The 14,869-nt window shown below is 42.7% G+C and overlaps 2 protein-coding genes and 1 long non-coding RNA gene across 33 annotated transcripts in view; 1 reads left to right on the forward strand and 2 right to left on the reverse strand.

Annotated features, from left to right (window-relative positions):
• Positions 1-10,680, reverse strand: part of LOC120807367 — a 245,226-nt gene extending 234,546 nt beyond the window's left edge. Inside the window, exon 1 of the long non-coding RNA XR_005709810.1 lies at positions 10,602-10,680. This is a non-coding gene — a long non-coding RNA (uncharacterized LOC120807367). The remainder of the gene's footprint in view (positions 1-10,601) is intronic.
• Positions 1-11,870, forward strand: part of cast (calpastatin) — a 41,068-nt gene extending 29,198 nt beyond the window's left edge. For 13 of the 28 annotated variants that reach the window (XM_040159227.1, XM_040159228.1, XM_040159244.1 and 10 more), the window contains 27 exons: positions 1-81; positions 784-822; positions 1,715-1,801; positions 2,211-2,342; positions 2,521-2,661; positions 2,804-2,908; positions 3,072-3,188; positions 3,324-3,437; positions 3,539-3,661; positions 4,903-5,004; positions 5,184-5,288; positions 5,426-5,542; positions 5,686-5,799; positions 5,987-6,100; positions 6,318-6,401; positions 6,657-6,761; positions 6,899-7,015; positions 7,253-7,366; positions 7,453-7,560; positions 7,665-7,769; positions 7,863-7,955; positions 8,310-8,354; positions 8,446-8,583; positions 9,065-9,151; positions 9,746-9,775; positions 10,073-10,179; positions 10,296-11,870. In XM_040159227.1, the coding sequence (XP_040015161.1) occupies positions 1-81; positions 784-822; positions 1,715-1,801; positions 2,211-2,342; positions 2,521-2,661; positions 2,804-2,908; positions 3,072-3,188; positions 3,324-3,437; positions 3,539-3,661; positions 4,903-5,004; positions 5,184-5,288; positions 5,426-5,542; positions 5,686-5,799; positions 5,987-6,100; positions 6,318-6,401; positions 6,657-6,761; positions 6,899-7,015; positions 7,253-7,366; positions 7,453-7,560; positions 7,665-7,769; positions 7,863-7,955; positions 8,310-8,354; positions 8,446-8,583; positions 9,065-9,151; positions 9,746-9,775; positions 10,073-10,171 (2,616 nt within the window). In that variant the 3' untranslated portion in view covers positions 10,172-10,179; positions 10,296-11,870. Of the gene's footprint in view, positions 82-783; positions 823-1,714; positions 1,802-2,210; positions 2,343-2,520; positions 2,662-2,803; positions 2,909-3,071; positions 3,189-3,323; positions 3,438-3,538; positions 3,662-4,902; positions 5,005-5,183; positions 5,289-5,425; positions 5,543-5,685; positions 5,800-5,986; positions 6,101-6,317; positions 6,402-6,656; positions 6,762-6,898; positions 7,016-7,252; positions 7,367-7,452; positions 7,561-7,664; positions 7,770-7,862; positions 7,956-8,309; positions 8,355-8,445; positions 8,584-9,064; positions 9,152-9,745; positions 9,776-10,072; positions 10,185-10,295 lie in introns of all 28 variants that reach the window. The other 15 variants (XM_040159249.1, XM_040159231.1, XM_040159233.1 and 12 more) reach the window with 6 other exon arrangements.
• Positions 11,871-12,414: 544 nt separating this feature from the next.
• Positions 12,415-14,657, reverse strand: cd8a (CD8a molecule). 4 transcript variants are annotated; one of them, XM_040159119.1, is made up of 7 exons: positions 14,443-14,657; positions 13,964-14,284; positions 13,766-13,873; positions 13,527-13,634; positions 13,354-13,386; positions 12,635-12,693; positions 12,415-12,544 (listed from the first exon to the last, which is right to left on the reverse strand). In XM_040159119.1, exons 1-6 carry the CDS (start codon positions 14,561-14,563, stop codon positions 12,662-12,664), a joined length of 723 nt encoding a protein of 240 aa, XP_040015053.1. In that variant the 5' UTR covers positions 14,564-14,657; the 3' UTR covers positions 12,415-12,544; positions 12,635-12,661. The 4 variants fall into 4 exon arrangements, with proteins under 4 accessions (XP_040015053.1, XP_040015051.1, XP_040015052.1 ...); XM_040159117.1 differs by having other exon boundaries at positions 13,354-13,393; XM_040159118.1 differs by having other exon boundaries at positions 12,415-12,693.
• Between the last annotated feature and the right edge of the window lie 212 nt (positions 14,658-14,869).

Consider the following 14,869-nt stretch of genomic DNA (forward strand, 5'->3'; position numbering starts at 1 on the left):
CATGGCATCACCGCTGAGAAGAGTCAGAAATGTGGAGAAAGAGACGACACGCTGCCTCCAGGCTACAGACTTAAAGATATGGTCAGTTCTCCCCAGTGTACTCCTCTTCATCACCTCCTCTGATTCACTTAATTACCTCCACCAAGGAGGTTATGTTTTCACCCGGGTCTGTTTGTTTGTTTGTTTGTTGGTTTATTTGTCAGCAGGATTTTGCAAAAGAGTCCGACTTGCACCGAACTTGGTGGAGGGATGGTTTATGGGCCAGGGTAGAACCCATTAAATTTGTGGGGCTGTTACGTACTGAATGTCAGATTCAATGTTTGGTCATATTCATCCTCTGGTCAGAATAGTTCCAGATTTAAATTCAAATTTTCTCAATTTTAGGCTATTATATTTAGGCAGCTTTTTGTGCCTTTGATTGTGTTTAGACAACATTTAGCCTAACATTTGAGAAGTCTGGTTTCTTTGTTAAATAAAAAAAAAAGGGTTTCATAAAAAAATATTACTTCTATTAGGTACTGAAAAAGTATCATTTTGGAACCCCCAACAAAACTCAAGTATCATATAAGCACTAATAGAGATATAATTTCAAATGATACTCAGCCCTAGAGTCTCAAATCCTGGACATATAAAACCAAAGCTATCCGCATGGCCAGATACCAGCAGAGGAAATTGAGAGAAAATTTTGAACAGAGCCTTTAAAGCAGTATTTGTTGACTTGCTGAATTATTTCAGCATTTGAATTTTTTTTCTTCCAGTCTAAAATTAATCTGTATTTTCTAGGCTCCAGTTCCTGCAGATGTTAAACCCAAGGCCGTTCCTGTAAGTGAAGCTTTCACAACTCACATAGTAGTGAAGTCAAAACCTCCTTCATTCGGCTCATTTTGTTCCAGATGAAGTTCTTGACAGAGACACACTCTTTGCAAACTTTTTCCAACATGTTTCAGCCAATGAGCATACCCTCATGTTACACACACATACAGGAAGCACTGTTTCCACTGTGTGATTTGCTGGTTCCTCTAGAGTGAGGAATGTTGCATTGCATTGGTGGATGTTGTCTGAGCAAACAGTACAAGACCCACCTTCTCTGTTCGAACTCGTTCCCTTTTGTCCGGCCAAGCCTAAACGAGTAACAATGTGTGTTCATAGACTCACACGTACCAATGCACTGATACATCTGTTACACATTTTTTTATCCGCCCTGTGTAGGTTACTATTTACTCACCCTCAAAACACCCACATTTGCATCATAGCCAACCCCCACTTTGTCGTCTTGTCTAGCAAGAGCTTTCTTTGGCTCTGTGTCTCCTGATCTGTTTCCACCCAGATACTTTCCTCTATTGTGAGCTTTGTGATTTTAGCTTTTGTGTTTATCATATATTTGCTAAATCTACGTAGTCCTATGTCTCAAATGTATCTTTTTTGGGAGTTTACTTGTAATTTTTTTTTTCTTTATGAAATGTTAAGGGTGTGTCTGTATTTTTCCTTCCACTTCTGGTACATGCAGGCTGGTTGCATTATTTTGCCCTTTTGTTTGCCTTTTGACTTGGTCATACATGCCCCCTAGTGGAAGATCATGTGGCTGATACGTAGCATAACTTGGAAAAATCCCACTCAAAGTCAGCAAAGTTTCTTTTAGGTTTTTGTTAAAAATCTGATAAAATAGGTTTTGTGTGGTGAGTTGCTGGTGATGCACGTCTGTTTCTCCTCTCAGAAACCACTGAGCACAGACGAGGCCCTGGATTCCCTTTCAGCTGGATTCATGACTTCCACTGCTCCAGCTGCACCCAAGAAGCAGGAGGTCAGAGTCCTCAAGACAAAAATGTATACCATGGAGCGTTCGCTTGCTTCTCCATCCTCTAGATTTTACATCCAGTGTACCCTCTAGACAAAAGTCCATATTTAAAATTCCCAGTTTGGCATGTCTGCTGTAGATGGGGTTAGCCCTGAGTATACTCCTGAATTCTTGTTTGAAACAGAAGGCATATGTTTTTGTTGTTTTCGAAGTCTAACAACTCCCCATGTTTTTCCCCCTATATGAAATATATAGAAGAAAGACCATGCTGACAGTGTCAGTGCCTCATCTGCTGGCCCTGCTGACTTTGCACCACCTCCTGTGACGATAAAGTAGCACTTTATCTGATGCCGTTATAGTGGCATCTGACTGAAGAAGCTAAGACTTTGATTGTCTAATGTCATCTCTGTTGCAGAAGGTTGAAACTCCTGCAGCAGTTCCCCCTGTGGCCGTGTGTCCTGCTCCTCCTGCTGACAAGAAAGCCAAGATGGAGAAAGTCTCCGATGATTTCTCCCTGGAGGCTGGACTTCCCTCTGCACCTGCCACGGTACATTCCTGCAAGGGTGTCTTGGCTTGGTCAGATCTCTGTCTTAAGAGAAATAATTGAAATATTTAGCCACTTAAAAATTATACTTGCAGTCATACTCTTTACTTAATTATACCCTTCATTTCATTGTGTCATCATTATGCATGGATCTGTAATGTAAAAATGTTGTCTCTGTTGGCTGCTAAAGAAAGCAGTTCCCCCTGTGGCTGTGTGTCCTGCTCCTCCTGCTGATAAGAAAGCCAAGATGGAGAAAGTCTCAGATGATTTCTCCCTGGAGGCTGGACTGGACAAAGCGGACACCAAGCCCAAGAAAGATGAGGTGAGATTTACAGGATATGAAGTGGACAAAATAATCTATACCATCGTCCACTCCTACAGCCCCCTCCTCTTCCTATTTCTGTAGTTAAACATGATATGACGGATTAGTAGATTGTTAATTTCTTCTCTTGTTTTCTCCTCAGGGTGGATTCATGTCTATGGATGCTCTCAGTGCTCTTGGTGACACGTTGGCACAAGAGGAACCAAAACCCAAATCCCCCGAGCTCAGGCCTAAGGACATCGTCTCAGTAAGAGCACAAACACTGTCTTGTCCTCATGCTTTCTCACAGCCTTTGATGGCTTCTCCAGTGGACGGTGCACTGAAGACACAAAAGATCATCCCAGAAACAATTACAGAAAAATTTTCCCTACCGGAAAATATCTTATTTCCTCCTCTTTCCCTTTTCATAGGAGGACAAACTCAAGAAGGAGAAGGGCGTGCGTGTAGGAGAGAGGGAGGACACACTTCCTCCAGACTACAGGTTTAATAAGGAGGAACTCGAAAAACTGCCTGCTCCTAAACCTGAGGTGAGACTCTGACAAATTCAAATTAAGGGTCGTTAAGTATTATGTTGATATAAACACTAATAAGTGCATGATATTTATATATATTTCTTACTCTTTCCTCCATGTCCCTTCTCCCCTCCTCCCCTCCTCCTGCAGCCCACCATGGGCGCCGGTGAGGCTCTGGACATTTTGTCTGGAGACTTCATGACCTCCTCAGCGGCTCCTGCAGTCCAGGCTCCTGCTGTCACCCCCTCAGCCCCTCCCGCACAGGTGCACTGTTGATCTATAACTGGTAACGGTAGACAAAATAACATAAGCAAAGATACAGTGTCTCATATCTCATCTAATTACATATCTGTTGAATGTTGTAGAAAGCCCCTGCAGTTCCCCCTGTGGCTGTGTGTCCTGCTCCTCCTGCTGACAAGAAAGCCAAGATGGAGAAAGTCTCAGATGATTTCTCCCTGGAGGCTGGACTTACGGCTTCGACTGCCAAGGTACAGTGAAGCAAGCTCACGCCTCCTTTCCCACAGATGTCTCTTAGCTTGTCGAATCTCCACTGATGTTGAAAAGTTTTGTTTTCTGCTGTAGATGCACGCATATGTCACTAAATTATTCAATGATAACAACACAGTCTTCGAGGGATGTACAAGAAACACAAATATAGATAACGCACTCTGAACAGATATAAACAGCATCTGAATTTTAGCAGTAATATTTGAGATTCAGACTTTTCCGTCAGTACCCAGGTGACTGTTGTCTGTACAGTTTGAACAGGAAGTGTTACTCACCAGAGCACAATGACTTTCTGTGATGCAGATTTGCCAAAGTGTAAACAAATAGGCTTCAGGCTAAAATACAGAGGTGTTGGTAGTTTTAGCTTCAATTTTCTGACGTTCATCTTTCCATTCATTTCAGCAGATTTCTTGTTCAGAGCAGTATGAAGCTTTACTTATGTTGCTTAGCTGTTATATTTACCTCATGATCCCATGTTGAGGCCTGCATAGCACCTTGCGGACTTGACAATAGACCAGAGACTGACAAGCTGATATCAGGAGCCATCTCAAAAGTGTGTGAAAATAAAAAAAGAGAACTTTTCCAAAAAAAAAGTCCCGATATCTTCTTCATTTTCTTTCATAGACACTTCCAACCATCTTTCTTTTTATCTGGAAAACCTCCTCCCATCATATTCCCACAGTTAAAACCTCTTGCAGTATTTACACTATTCATTTTCTCCCACACCATTAACAGTTCAATACAAATCAGGCTTTACTATTTGATTAATTTAGGTACATGGTTAAAATATGTTAAGTATAAATGGCAGTAAAAAACCATTTAGCACAAAAAATTAAGCAGTCTAGATGCTTCTGAAAACTTCCGATGTAGGCGCGCCTGTTCCCACTATAAATCTGAATGCAGATACAAATACAGATGTTTTAATGGAATACACAGATACAGCTGCAGATAGTAGCTTTGTGTTCCATCCCTGCAGCATTGTTTCCACTATGAGTCATCAATCGATTGAAAGATATGACACTACTTAGAAAAGTAACTGGTATTGTTAGCTATTTTAAAGATTGTTCCTGCAGAAAAAAGGCATTGTCCAAGCACAGAAACATTTCAATAATGAAAATCAGATCTGATTCTTCTCCTAATCTTGTGTGATCACTTTCCAAAGTGCAACTCTTAATTAAGTCAGCTAGGTGATGTTTAATGTCATCTGTGTTGTCTGGTGTAGAAAGTGGAATCCGCTGCCGGTCTCCCTGCTGATAAGAAAGGCAACTTAGAGAAAGCTGCTGCTGGAAAGGACACCACTGTCCCTAAGCCCAAGACTGATCAGGTGAGATACAGATTTACAGTTTTTTTCCCATCTTTTTCTTCCCCTCTTCCGTTTTTTCTCGGTTCTGATTTGCCAGGTTGCCTTGTCTCTCTTCTGTGTGGGAGAGACATTTTAGTTCCGTAGTTAAACTAAAAACGTATGACAAATCAGTAGAGCACAACCTCCTGTTCTCTCCTCAGGGCGACCCTATGTCTATGGATGCTCTCAGTGCTCTTTGTGACACGTTGCCAGCAGACGTACCGAAACCAGAATCCCCCAAACTCAGGCCTGAGGACGTCGTCTCGGTATGGGACGCACACACACTCACTGGCACGGAAAGTCTCCTGTTGTTGGCATATGGGTTTGTTTTGGGTTTCAACGACTCACAGAATTGTTTTCTCACCAGACGAGGCTTTATTTCCTCCTCTTTCCCTTTTCATAGGAGGACAAACTCAAGAAGGAGAAGGGTGTGCGTGTAGGAGAGAGGGAGGACACACTTCCTCCAGACTACAGGTTTAATAAGGAGGAACTCGAAAAACGGCCTGCTCCTAAACCTGAGGTGAGACTGCGTCAAGTTCACTTCAAGGATCTAAAAATTATACATTATAGGGTTGAGCTCTTACCTATGGTGTAAATATGTAAAATAAATGTATCAATAACTGCATGATATTGATTGATCCCTCGCTCTGTCTCCTCCTGCAGCCCACCATGGGCGCCGGTGAGGCTCTGGACATTTTGTCTGGAGACTTCATGACCTCCTCAGCGGCTCCTGCAGTCCAGGCTCCTGCTGTCACCCCCTCAGCCCCTCCCGCAAAGGTACAGTTGGAGTTTGGTGTCAATCCTGTCAACTAAGTCTCTGCAAGAAACCAAATAAGTTCATATGTCAAATTAATGACAAACTAATTTGAAGTCTTTGTTTAAATCAAGAATTTTTTTAGTTTGATTCCCTTATGACAGTGTAAGCTCTGTGTCATCACTAAAAGCCGTTGCTCCTGTTTTCCAGACCAAAGTAGAGGATTTGTCAGCTCTGGATTTACTCTCTGAAGATTTTGTGGCTCCAACTAAAGCTTCTGGAGTTCAGGCATCCATCCGTCCTTCTACCAAGAAGGCACCAGAGGTAAAGCTATAGTTAAAAAAAATGTGTGTGCGTGTTTGCATATCTGTTACCTGTTTTGTTCTTCTAAAGTACACTGTCCGTCTCCTTACTAAGTTAAAGAATGAATGGAAATAATTTTGTTTCTACTCTCATGTGTGTGTGCCTGTCCGTGCGCCCTCTAGCATGCCATGTCTTTTTCAGTCCACATGTCCCACTCTGTGTCCCTGTGTTTCTGCAGAGAACAGTTTGTCCTCTGGAGCAACCCAGCTCAATTGATGTCCTACCTGCACAACTACAACAAGGGAAACCCAAGATTGAGAAGGTAACCGTGAGGATACAACTTTTGTTCCGAAAGGCTTTATTTTTACTCAACATTTTTGTTCTTTGACGATCACAGTTTATAAATGAATAACTAACTAAAAAAGCCGTAAATTTTACATTTTTAGATGTGTTACTTTAGCCCCTCTTGTTTTGGATTGTCTTTCTACTTCCTTCATTTATTTTCTAAGACTAGTTAAGCTACTAGCTACTATCAAAACTGTCACAGCGAAAATACAACCTCCTGTTCTCTCCTCAGGGCGACTTTATGTCTATGGATGCTCTCAGTGCTCTTTGTGACACGTTGCCAGCAGACGTACCGAAACCAGAATCCCCCAAACTCAGGCCTGAGGACGTCGTCTCGGTATGGGACGCACACACACTCACTGGCACGGAAAGTCTCCTGTTGTTGGCATATGAGTTTGTTTTGGGTTTCAACGACTCACAGAATTGTTTTCTCACCAGACGAGGCCTTATTTCCTCCTCTTTCCCTTTTCATAGGAGGGCAAACTCAAGAAGGAGAAGGGCGTGCGTGTAGGAGAGAGGGAGGACACACTTCCTCCAGACTACAGGTTTAATAAGGACAAACTCGAAAAACGGCCTGCTCCTAAACCTGAGGTGAGACTCTGACAAACTCACTTACAAGCAATATAAGCAAGGTGCAGGTCAGTTTTTAAGTTCTCCTTCAGCAACGATATTTTTGAAAAAACATTTTCTACCTAATTTGCATTGATGAGGCAAAGATCTTACACATATTCCATATTAAAACAGTGTCTCCTGAACATATAGTAATCACAGTTCCTCATAATTTATCCTCCTCCATGTCCCTCCTCCCCTCCTCCCCTCCTCCTGCAGCCCACCATGGGCGCCGGTGAGGCTCTGGACATTTTGTCTGGCGACTTCATGACCTCCTCAGCGGCTCCTGCAGTCCAGGCTCCTGTCGTCACCCCCTCAGCCCCTCCTGCACAGGTGCACTGTTGATCTGTGGAACTAATAATAATGTAATTATTCCCGACAGCACAGATATTATACATTTCATTCTGTCCCTCCCTCAGCCCTCTTCAGACTTTGCCCTGGATGCCTTGGCAGCAGACTTTGTTGCCTCCACTGCTGCTCCGACAGTGAAGTCTGCTGCTTGTGTGCCCACAGAAACTGACCCGCGGGTATAAACACACGAGCACAACTCGAGCTCTTTTTCAACCACTTAGACTCTCTAAAACCCTGCAGTTACAGCCAAATCTTTTTGTCTGTGTGTTTGTGGACTCAGCTGGCAGCAGGAGCAGACAGTGCCCTGGATGCTCTGTCAGACACCTTGAAGGGCATCACACCCGGCCCTCAGCCCGCCCCGGTTCCTGCCAAAGACATTGTCAAGGTAACCGGCATTTTTCAAGAAATTTCAGAACGCTCCTCGGAAAACAAAGTCTGCCAGTCTCGCCAGCTTTCCTGATTTGTTTGGTTGTTGCAGGAGAAAAAGATTGTTGAGGAGAAACTGATTAAGATGGGAGAGAGAGACGACACTCTGCCACCAGAGTATCAGCCCACTGAGGAAGATCTTAAGGTAAACTGACCTCTACATTTGTACAGTATGGTAGTATGGTGTGTGCTTTATTAAAGATGCTTACTGACCCTGTATGACTTTTACTCTCTGCTCCTGGAGTGTTTGTTGGAAGTTTGACTTTCGGTAAGCAGCTGCTCTGAGCTTGACTCACAGTGCTGGGTAATTTTTTAGAATGTAATGGTTACTATAAATACCACAATGGTGGCTGTAATTTTTTGGCACAGATACAGCAGCAAAACACATATTAATGTGTGAGGATGTTTACTTAAATGTTTACTTGGACATGTTTATTTAAAGTATGGAGCTCATTGTTGCTTAACTGTATGTCTAATGCGCATCAATTTCCTTTTAAAGAAAATGGCAGAAGCAAAGGCAAAAGCAGCTGAAGCCCCCAAGGAGGTAAGTCTGTCAGGATACAATAATCATAAAAAGATAAAATGATAGAACGTGTAGATAGCCTTTAATTTCCCGTCTTCTTTCTGCCCTGTAGAAGACCATGGATGATAATACAGCCTTGGACCTGCTGTCCAGTGATTTCTCTGCTGCTCCCAAGCCTGCTGCACCGGTCACATCATCCGCAGCCACAGCAAAGCTGGAACCTCCTGCGGTGGACTCAGAGCCCCTGAAGGTAGCACAGGAACGAAACTGCCAAAACTACCCCTACACCTGGTCCTTATCCACACACACACCTCTGTATGATATTCTGACATGGCTGCAACCGTTTGGGTGAGGCAGTTGCAAGGTCCTGGTATTGTGCATACTGGTCGACTGGAACAGGTTACCGGGGCACTTAATGGAAATTAGCCACCGTTCACGGTGTTACTTCCACCTGTGAGAAATGTCTGCTATGATAAAGTTGCTGCAGTATGTGGTACCATGTGTCCACTGGCATAAGTTTTTCGATGCAATCCTTAATAACACTGGGGTTTAAGAACAGCAGAGTTTTACTGTTCCACCATGTAATTAGCAATTCAAAGTTGCAAGTTGGAATTTTGTTTATACAAAAATGTTTTTCTGATTCTAACCTACAAAGCTATGGGCTACTGCAGTAGTTCATGAACTGACCATGTTTGATAAGTTTGTTGATGACTTTTTTTTGTCTTTCCTAGCCAATGGCCGGTCCTGTTCCGGACCCCTTGGCCGGCACCCTGCTCCCAGACGCCCAAGGGTTCAAATCTAAAACAGACAAACCAAAGGTAAAAAAGACACATTATTTATTACAAGAGCAACTGAAGACCAGGGCCTGTATTTAATCGAACTTCTAAGAATTACACTTAAGACACATTTATCCAGTGACTTACTCCTGTTCTGAATTATACACTACGTATTGTTTCAGCTAACATAGTATTAATCATGATCAGTGATATTTTGTAGAATCACATCAAAAACATGTCTCAGAAGGTTTCCAGTCATCTAGGATCTACCTCAGGAGCTGTGTTAAATTTAACAGTATGTTTAAGTTGTAAGAAATTTTATAAATAGCTCTTACTGTCAGGTTTGCAAGATGGAGCAAGAGTGAAGGGTTTTTACTTTGGTTTTCCCTTTAGTCTAAGATTTCACTTCAGCAGTGGGATAAATACAGGCCCAGATCTAAATCTTTGTAGAGTCTGACATCTACTGGTAATAATCTGCTACTGACTAATGGCACTTCATGAGTACAGTATGTTAGTTATCATTGTCCCCTGGCGCCCTCTATAGGCTGTTTACTAGCATTTACTGTGTCAGTGGTCACTGCCCCACGGAGCAACGTGGAGCTGCTGAGCCTAACCAAGGTGTCAACTTTGTTACAGGGAAAGAGCAAGTCAAAGTCAAAGTCAAAAGTAAGCAAACTGCCTGCTGCATGAAGACCTAAATTAAGCTGGATATGCACCTTTATGGACAAAATAAATCTGTGTGCTTATAACTGAGCCAAAGTCCAGAAACAAAAATGATGGGTGGAGTCTGTCTGTTCCTGCTGCTGGCACACAGCTGCATGTGATGCACCCTCCTCTCTCTGCTTTGCCTGATGTTCATTTCCCCAAATAATTGCATTCGATCTGTATCATTTTTGCATGCGAAAGTGCTACTCCTTCTTCTCCTTTGTATATTTGTTCCGAAACTCTAACCTTGTGTTTCAGAAGCAACATGCAGAGGAGCCATCTGCCACTGACCAGCTATCAGCTCAGCTAAGCTCAGACGTTGTGCCAACATCCAAAAAGCGGGGAGGCAAGAGCTAGACCACTCGGTAAGGTTGGTTTTCATCTTTTTCACGATTTTACCTGATAAAAGGTGAAACACGATGAGGATAAATGTCTGCGCCTCTCCACTGACGGCTGAATGTGTCACATGTTGTTGTTGCAGGTTGTCATTGCAATTTGTCCTCAAGGCCATAGGGGACGCAACAGTGAGGGAGCTGCTCTCTGGATAATGATTCTATTTTTCTAAATTGTCAAGAATGTATACTGGATGAAAGAAAAAAGTTGACAGACCCATAACACATGCTCAACTCACACACACACACACACACACACACACACACATGCTTACACAAACACAAACACACAGACACACAAACACATCTGCGTGCAGCGCCTTTCTTGCTCGGTTTCACACATATCAAAGAAAGAAGCTTTTGGTTTCTGTCTTCTGAGAAAATGAAAAGAAGACTTTTTAAAACAAGATGGATGTAAAGAACGAGTGATGAGAAGACAAAGAAAGGAGGGGAAGTTTGGGGAGAGAGAGGAGCTTAAGACATAAAAAAAAAACAAAAAAAACCATTTCACCGGTTGCTGTGTTGAACATGCTGGGGGAAGGAAGGCGTTGCTGGTCAGAGTCCTGCATGTACATCTCAGCTGACAGTTTCGATTTTTCCAATCACAACACACCAGTCATCTTAGCCTGGTGGTATTTTGTTGGTGGTTGGACTGACGGTGACTGTCAGCTTGCGTGGGAGCAGTGCGGAGTGGGTGTATGGTATCGGGATGTTTGTGCAATCTTGATGTACACAAAGCTTTTTGTCAGTTTTCTATCACGATGTGGTCAGATGCTATTAGGACACTAGTGTACAGCTTAGTTTGCCATTGTTTTTGAAAAGCACATAGTTTACATTATTAAATATGTGGATAATTTCCAGGAGCTGTTTTGCTTAATTCTGTATCCGAGAGCTTCTTGCGAATGCCTTTTACTTTCTATCAAGAGAAGGGTCTTTTTATGTATTTGGCCTTGGAGAAAAAAATATTACTGGTGTCCAGAAGTGCACTTAGTGAACCAAGGTGGTTACAAGCTTTGTAACCTGCCATTTTGTATACTGTACAAAGAAGATTATTTGCTCTATATAAGACAACACTGTATAATTTACAAAGGGCTTTCAACTGTAAAGTCGAATCACTATAATTTCCCCAAGGTTATTTTTTATTCTTTCTTTCTAAGTTTTTGTGTGGGTGTGAGTAGAAAGATATGAGAGATATTTTAGATGGGGGAAGACTAATTCAATAAAATAAATCTAAAAATTAGAAAAGGTGTAGTTGTTATGGGAGGGTCTGGTTTTCTACAATTTCTGCCTAAAATAACAAAAGTTAACATGAACTGCCTAAAAAAAAAAAAAAAAGAAAGAAAAAAAAATAGCTAAATATAAATCAATAAATGCTGTTTTCTTACAGGTGCAAGGGAAACGTGTATTTATTGAACTGAACGGGAACAGAATCTCCGCTGAAAGTATTTTTCTCTTCTCCCGACTTAGTGGTTTTTCAATCTGCAGACAGATGTAGCAGCCCACTTCCTTTCAAGTCGGGGGGCTTACAACAAAACAAATGTCTTACGCTCAAACTTTATATTTCTGTGCCAATACGCTGAATGACTGATGGGGATGCAAATGAGTGGGTTTGATGTGTAAAAAAAAATAAAATGAGAAACCTAAATAAAGAAAAATACAATTCATTGCGTCCAAGGAAATAATGCTTGTCTGAGTGGTATTCCATTTTATTTTCTTTTTATTTATTTATGCTAAAATATTATACATCCATTTTTAAAAAACAAAAAAAATATTTGTTCTTAGTTACAGAATTTTGAATTATGAGAAATGCTGCTTTGGAGAAATAAAAAGAAAAAATTACAAGCTTAACTAAATAAAATTTTAAAAAAGGTTATCTATAGTTTTCAATATATCAAGTGAGCCTCCTGCTGGAAATCATTTTAAGCAGAGGAAATCATTTTCTTAAAGAACAGTACAGTAATAGGAGACCATGCTGAAAAAAAATAAACTAAACCTAAAAAATGGCTTTTAAAAGTAGAGATTGTATAAGTGCGATCTATACAAAAGCACAATTAATAATATACAAATTTAAATTTTAAAAAGGAACATTAACAAATCAGGGTACTGAATTCTAATCTTGGTTTCTATGATTATCAAGATTCTTGGGGATTGGATAAATAGACATTTCACATCATGTTATTTCATTAAAAGAATTAAATTTGAGAACCACGATGCAGTTAATGTTGACAATGAAAAGCTGGCAAGCATTTGATGCGTTGAATACTGCGTCGAAGCTCTTTCAACACTTGCTATATTTTCTAGTTGCTGGCAAATTATTCACCACGACTTTGCCAGTACGCTGTAAATGAGATTGAGAATTGTTTCGGCAGCAATAAACACACCACTATAAAATAATTGCAGATTTAAAGGAATATCAGTGAAATCGCACCATTAGATTAAACATGTCTGTTGGTCATCAATTGTTTTCCGGGAGCCGTCGTCTGCGGTCTGTATGAGATAAACAAAGTATTTAGAAATAATAATAATAATAATAATAATAATAAAGAGCTTATTTAGGGAATTTCTGGGTTTTAGCAAACCTGGGAGGAAATACAAACAAAACAAAGTGAGTGTTTTCAGGCATTTGAATTCGACAACTTTTACAACACATGACAGTATCTCTAAAAAAAAAATACACAAAGAATTCAGTTTCTCCACCAATATCATATTCCTGGGATCGTGGAAAAAGACTTTGAAACAGCATTAAGGCCTTCACGTTGGGAAATAAAACTGTAACACTCTTTATTTTACAAGCCGGAGATTTCCTAGGAAGACTACCGGAAGGAACTCTGTTATTTGGTACTAATTACTGGGAAAATAGAGACAAACACCAAACACAGTTACAGTTATTGTTGGTCTAATTTAGGAGCAGTTATTGAAATTCGGAGGAATTTCCTTGACAGAACTGCCTTATTTAATGGATGATTGTAGAAAAAAGAAACACATCAGACACTACAGACACTGGAGTCCTCCTATCCCACCCCATTCATGTTGATACCTGGGGTGGGGTCCGAGGACTTTGACTAGTGACCTCTGCATTTCTACGATCCTGCCCGGGGCCCTAAGTGGAAAGACAGTATTAAATAAAAACACAAATCGATTACTTACTTTCTTTTGTAATGGTGCGGGCATCTCCGTGTCCTGATTTCTACGGCAAATCAAAAGTGTCATTAAAAAACCCGACCGAAAATGTAGAGTCCCGCACAACAAACACCTTCCAACAAAAGGCAGATGCAGCACCGAGGCCGCTGTGTTAGGTCGAAGATGTCGGACAGACTTACGGTTGCAGTACAGGGTGGTGGTGATGAGCAGCAGAAGGAGGAGGCCGCAGCCAGCGGCCAGTGGAGCCAGAATGACTGGAGAGCAGAACACGGGAAGACCGGGCCTCCCTGCAAAAACGCGCTCGTTTACCACCGGTTCCTGCGCACAGCGCCAAGCGCGTTGCGCCGGCGAAGGCTTCACTCACTAGGGACTGGGATGTGCCGAGGCTGGGATGCACTGCTAAAGGGTAACGGCTTACCTCGCTTCTCGCTGTGGTCGCAGACACAGGCCGTGGTGGTGGTGGTGGTGGGAAGAGTTCCCCCGGCGGTGCTGGCCAGTGGCGCGCTCGTCGTCACCTTAACTTTGACTGGAGACAGAGGGAAGACGTGATGGAGGGGCACTGGCGAAAAGCATCCCTCGTGTCAGGATCCGAGCAGACTCCCGAAACACAACTCACCTCCAGTCAGCCGAGTTACTTCGCCGAATTTCAGCTGGTTATTTCTAATGCTGGCACAGCTGTAGATGCCGCTGTCGTCGGCTCCTCTGAAGGAATTCAGCCTCAGGACACCTTTGGCGACGTCTGAGGAACTGAAGGCCGCCGGGAGCGGCTTCTGTGACTTGGACTTGCCGAATCTGTCGAACGACGCGATGAATTCCATGCCCGCTTTGTCCAGAACTCGGAACCAGATGACCATGGAGCTCGGGTCGTCAGGCCTGCAACTGATCTCAAAGGAGTCCCCCTCGTTTACTGCCACTTCGCCGGCTCCGGGCGCCGCTGCTAAAAAGGTGTGATAAAAACGGGAGCAGTCATATAAGTTCACCTGTCTGTCTCCAGGTACCCAAAAGCAAAAACGACTGAGAAAAAGACCAGAGAACACTGTGAAACTGCCAAAAGGGTCACAAGTAGCTTCATAAGTAACATGTAGGTGAACTCACTTGGATACAACAGCAGCATCACCAGAATCTGAAGCCACGTGCGGTCCATTTTAATCTCGCCGGCGGCAGAGCCTAGTGAGCAGGTCTCTGCGGCGCTTGCTGGAGCCTGCCAGGAGATCATTCAGTGAGATACCAAACCACGCCCCACCTGTAACCTTCTTCGCTGCGAGAAACTGGATCATTGCAGCGGAGCGCTGCAGAGACCTCCTGCTGCACAGTCGTGGTCTGCAAAGATGTTTGGAGAGGAGCCCCCACCCCCACCCCACGCCCCCGGTCTGCACTTCCCACACTGAACAGCGACTTCATCCGCGAGCTACTGACACACAAATGCAGCACTGCACAGTACGTTGGCTGAAAAGTGTGGGGCAGGAAGTATAACCACAGCACACAGGCACATTTTATTAAGTCTCTTGAAGCAGCCTTTGCA

Source organism: Xiphias gladius, chromosome 21 (genome assembly GCF_016859285.1).
Source record: "Xiphias gladius isolate SHS-SW01 ecotype Sanya breed wild chromosome 21, ASM1685928v1, whole genome shotgun sequence".
NCBI lineage: Eukaryota > Metazoa > Chordata > Actinopteri > Istiophoriformes > Xiphiidae > Xiphias > Xiphias gladius.

Bases quoted from the DNA above. Each gene is read 5' to 3' on its own strand.
- cd8a (XM_040159117.1), bottom strand. From the start codon at position 14,563: ATGATCTCCTGGCAGGCTCCAGCAAGCGCCGCAGAGACCTGCTCACTA. The intron at 14,285-14,442 runs GTGAGTTCACCT...ACACCTTTTTAG, and splicing joins GATGCTGCTGTTGTATCCAA to CAGCGGCGCCCGGAGCCGGC. The intron at 13,874-13,963 runs GTGAGTTGTGTT...CTCTGTCTCCAG, and splicing joins AGTAACTCGGCTGACTGGAG to TCAAAGTTAAGGTGACGACG.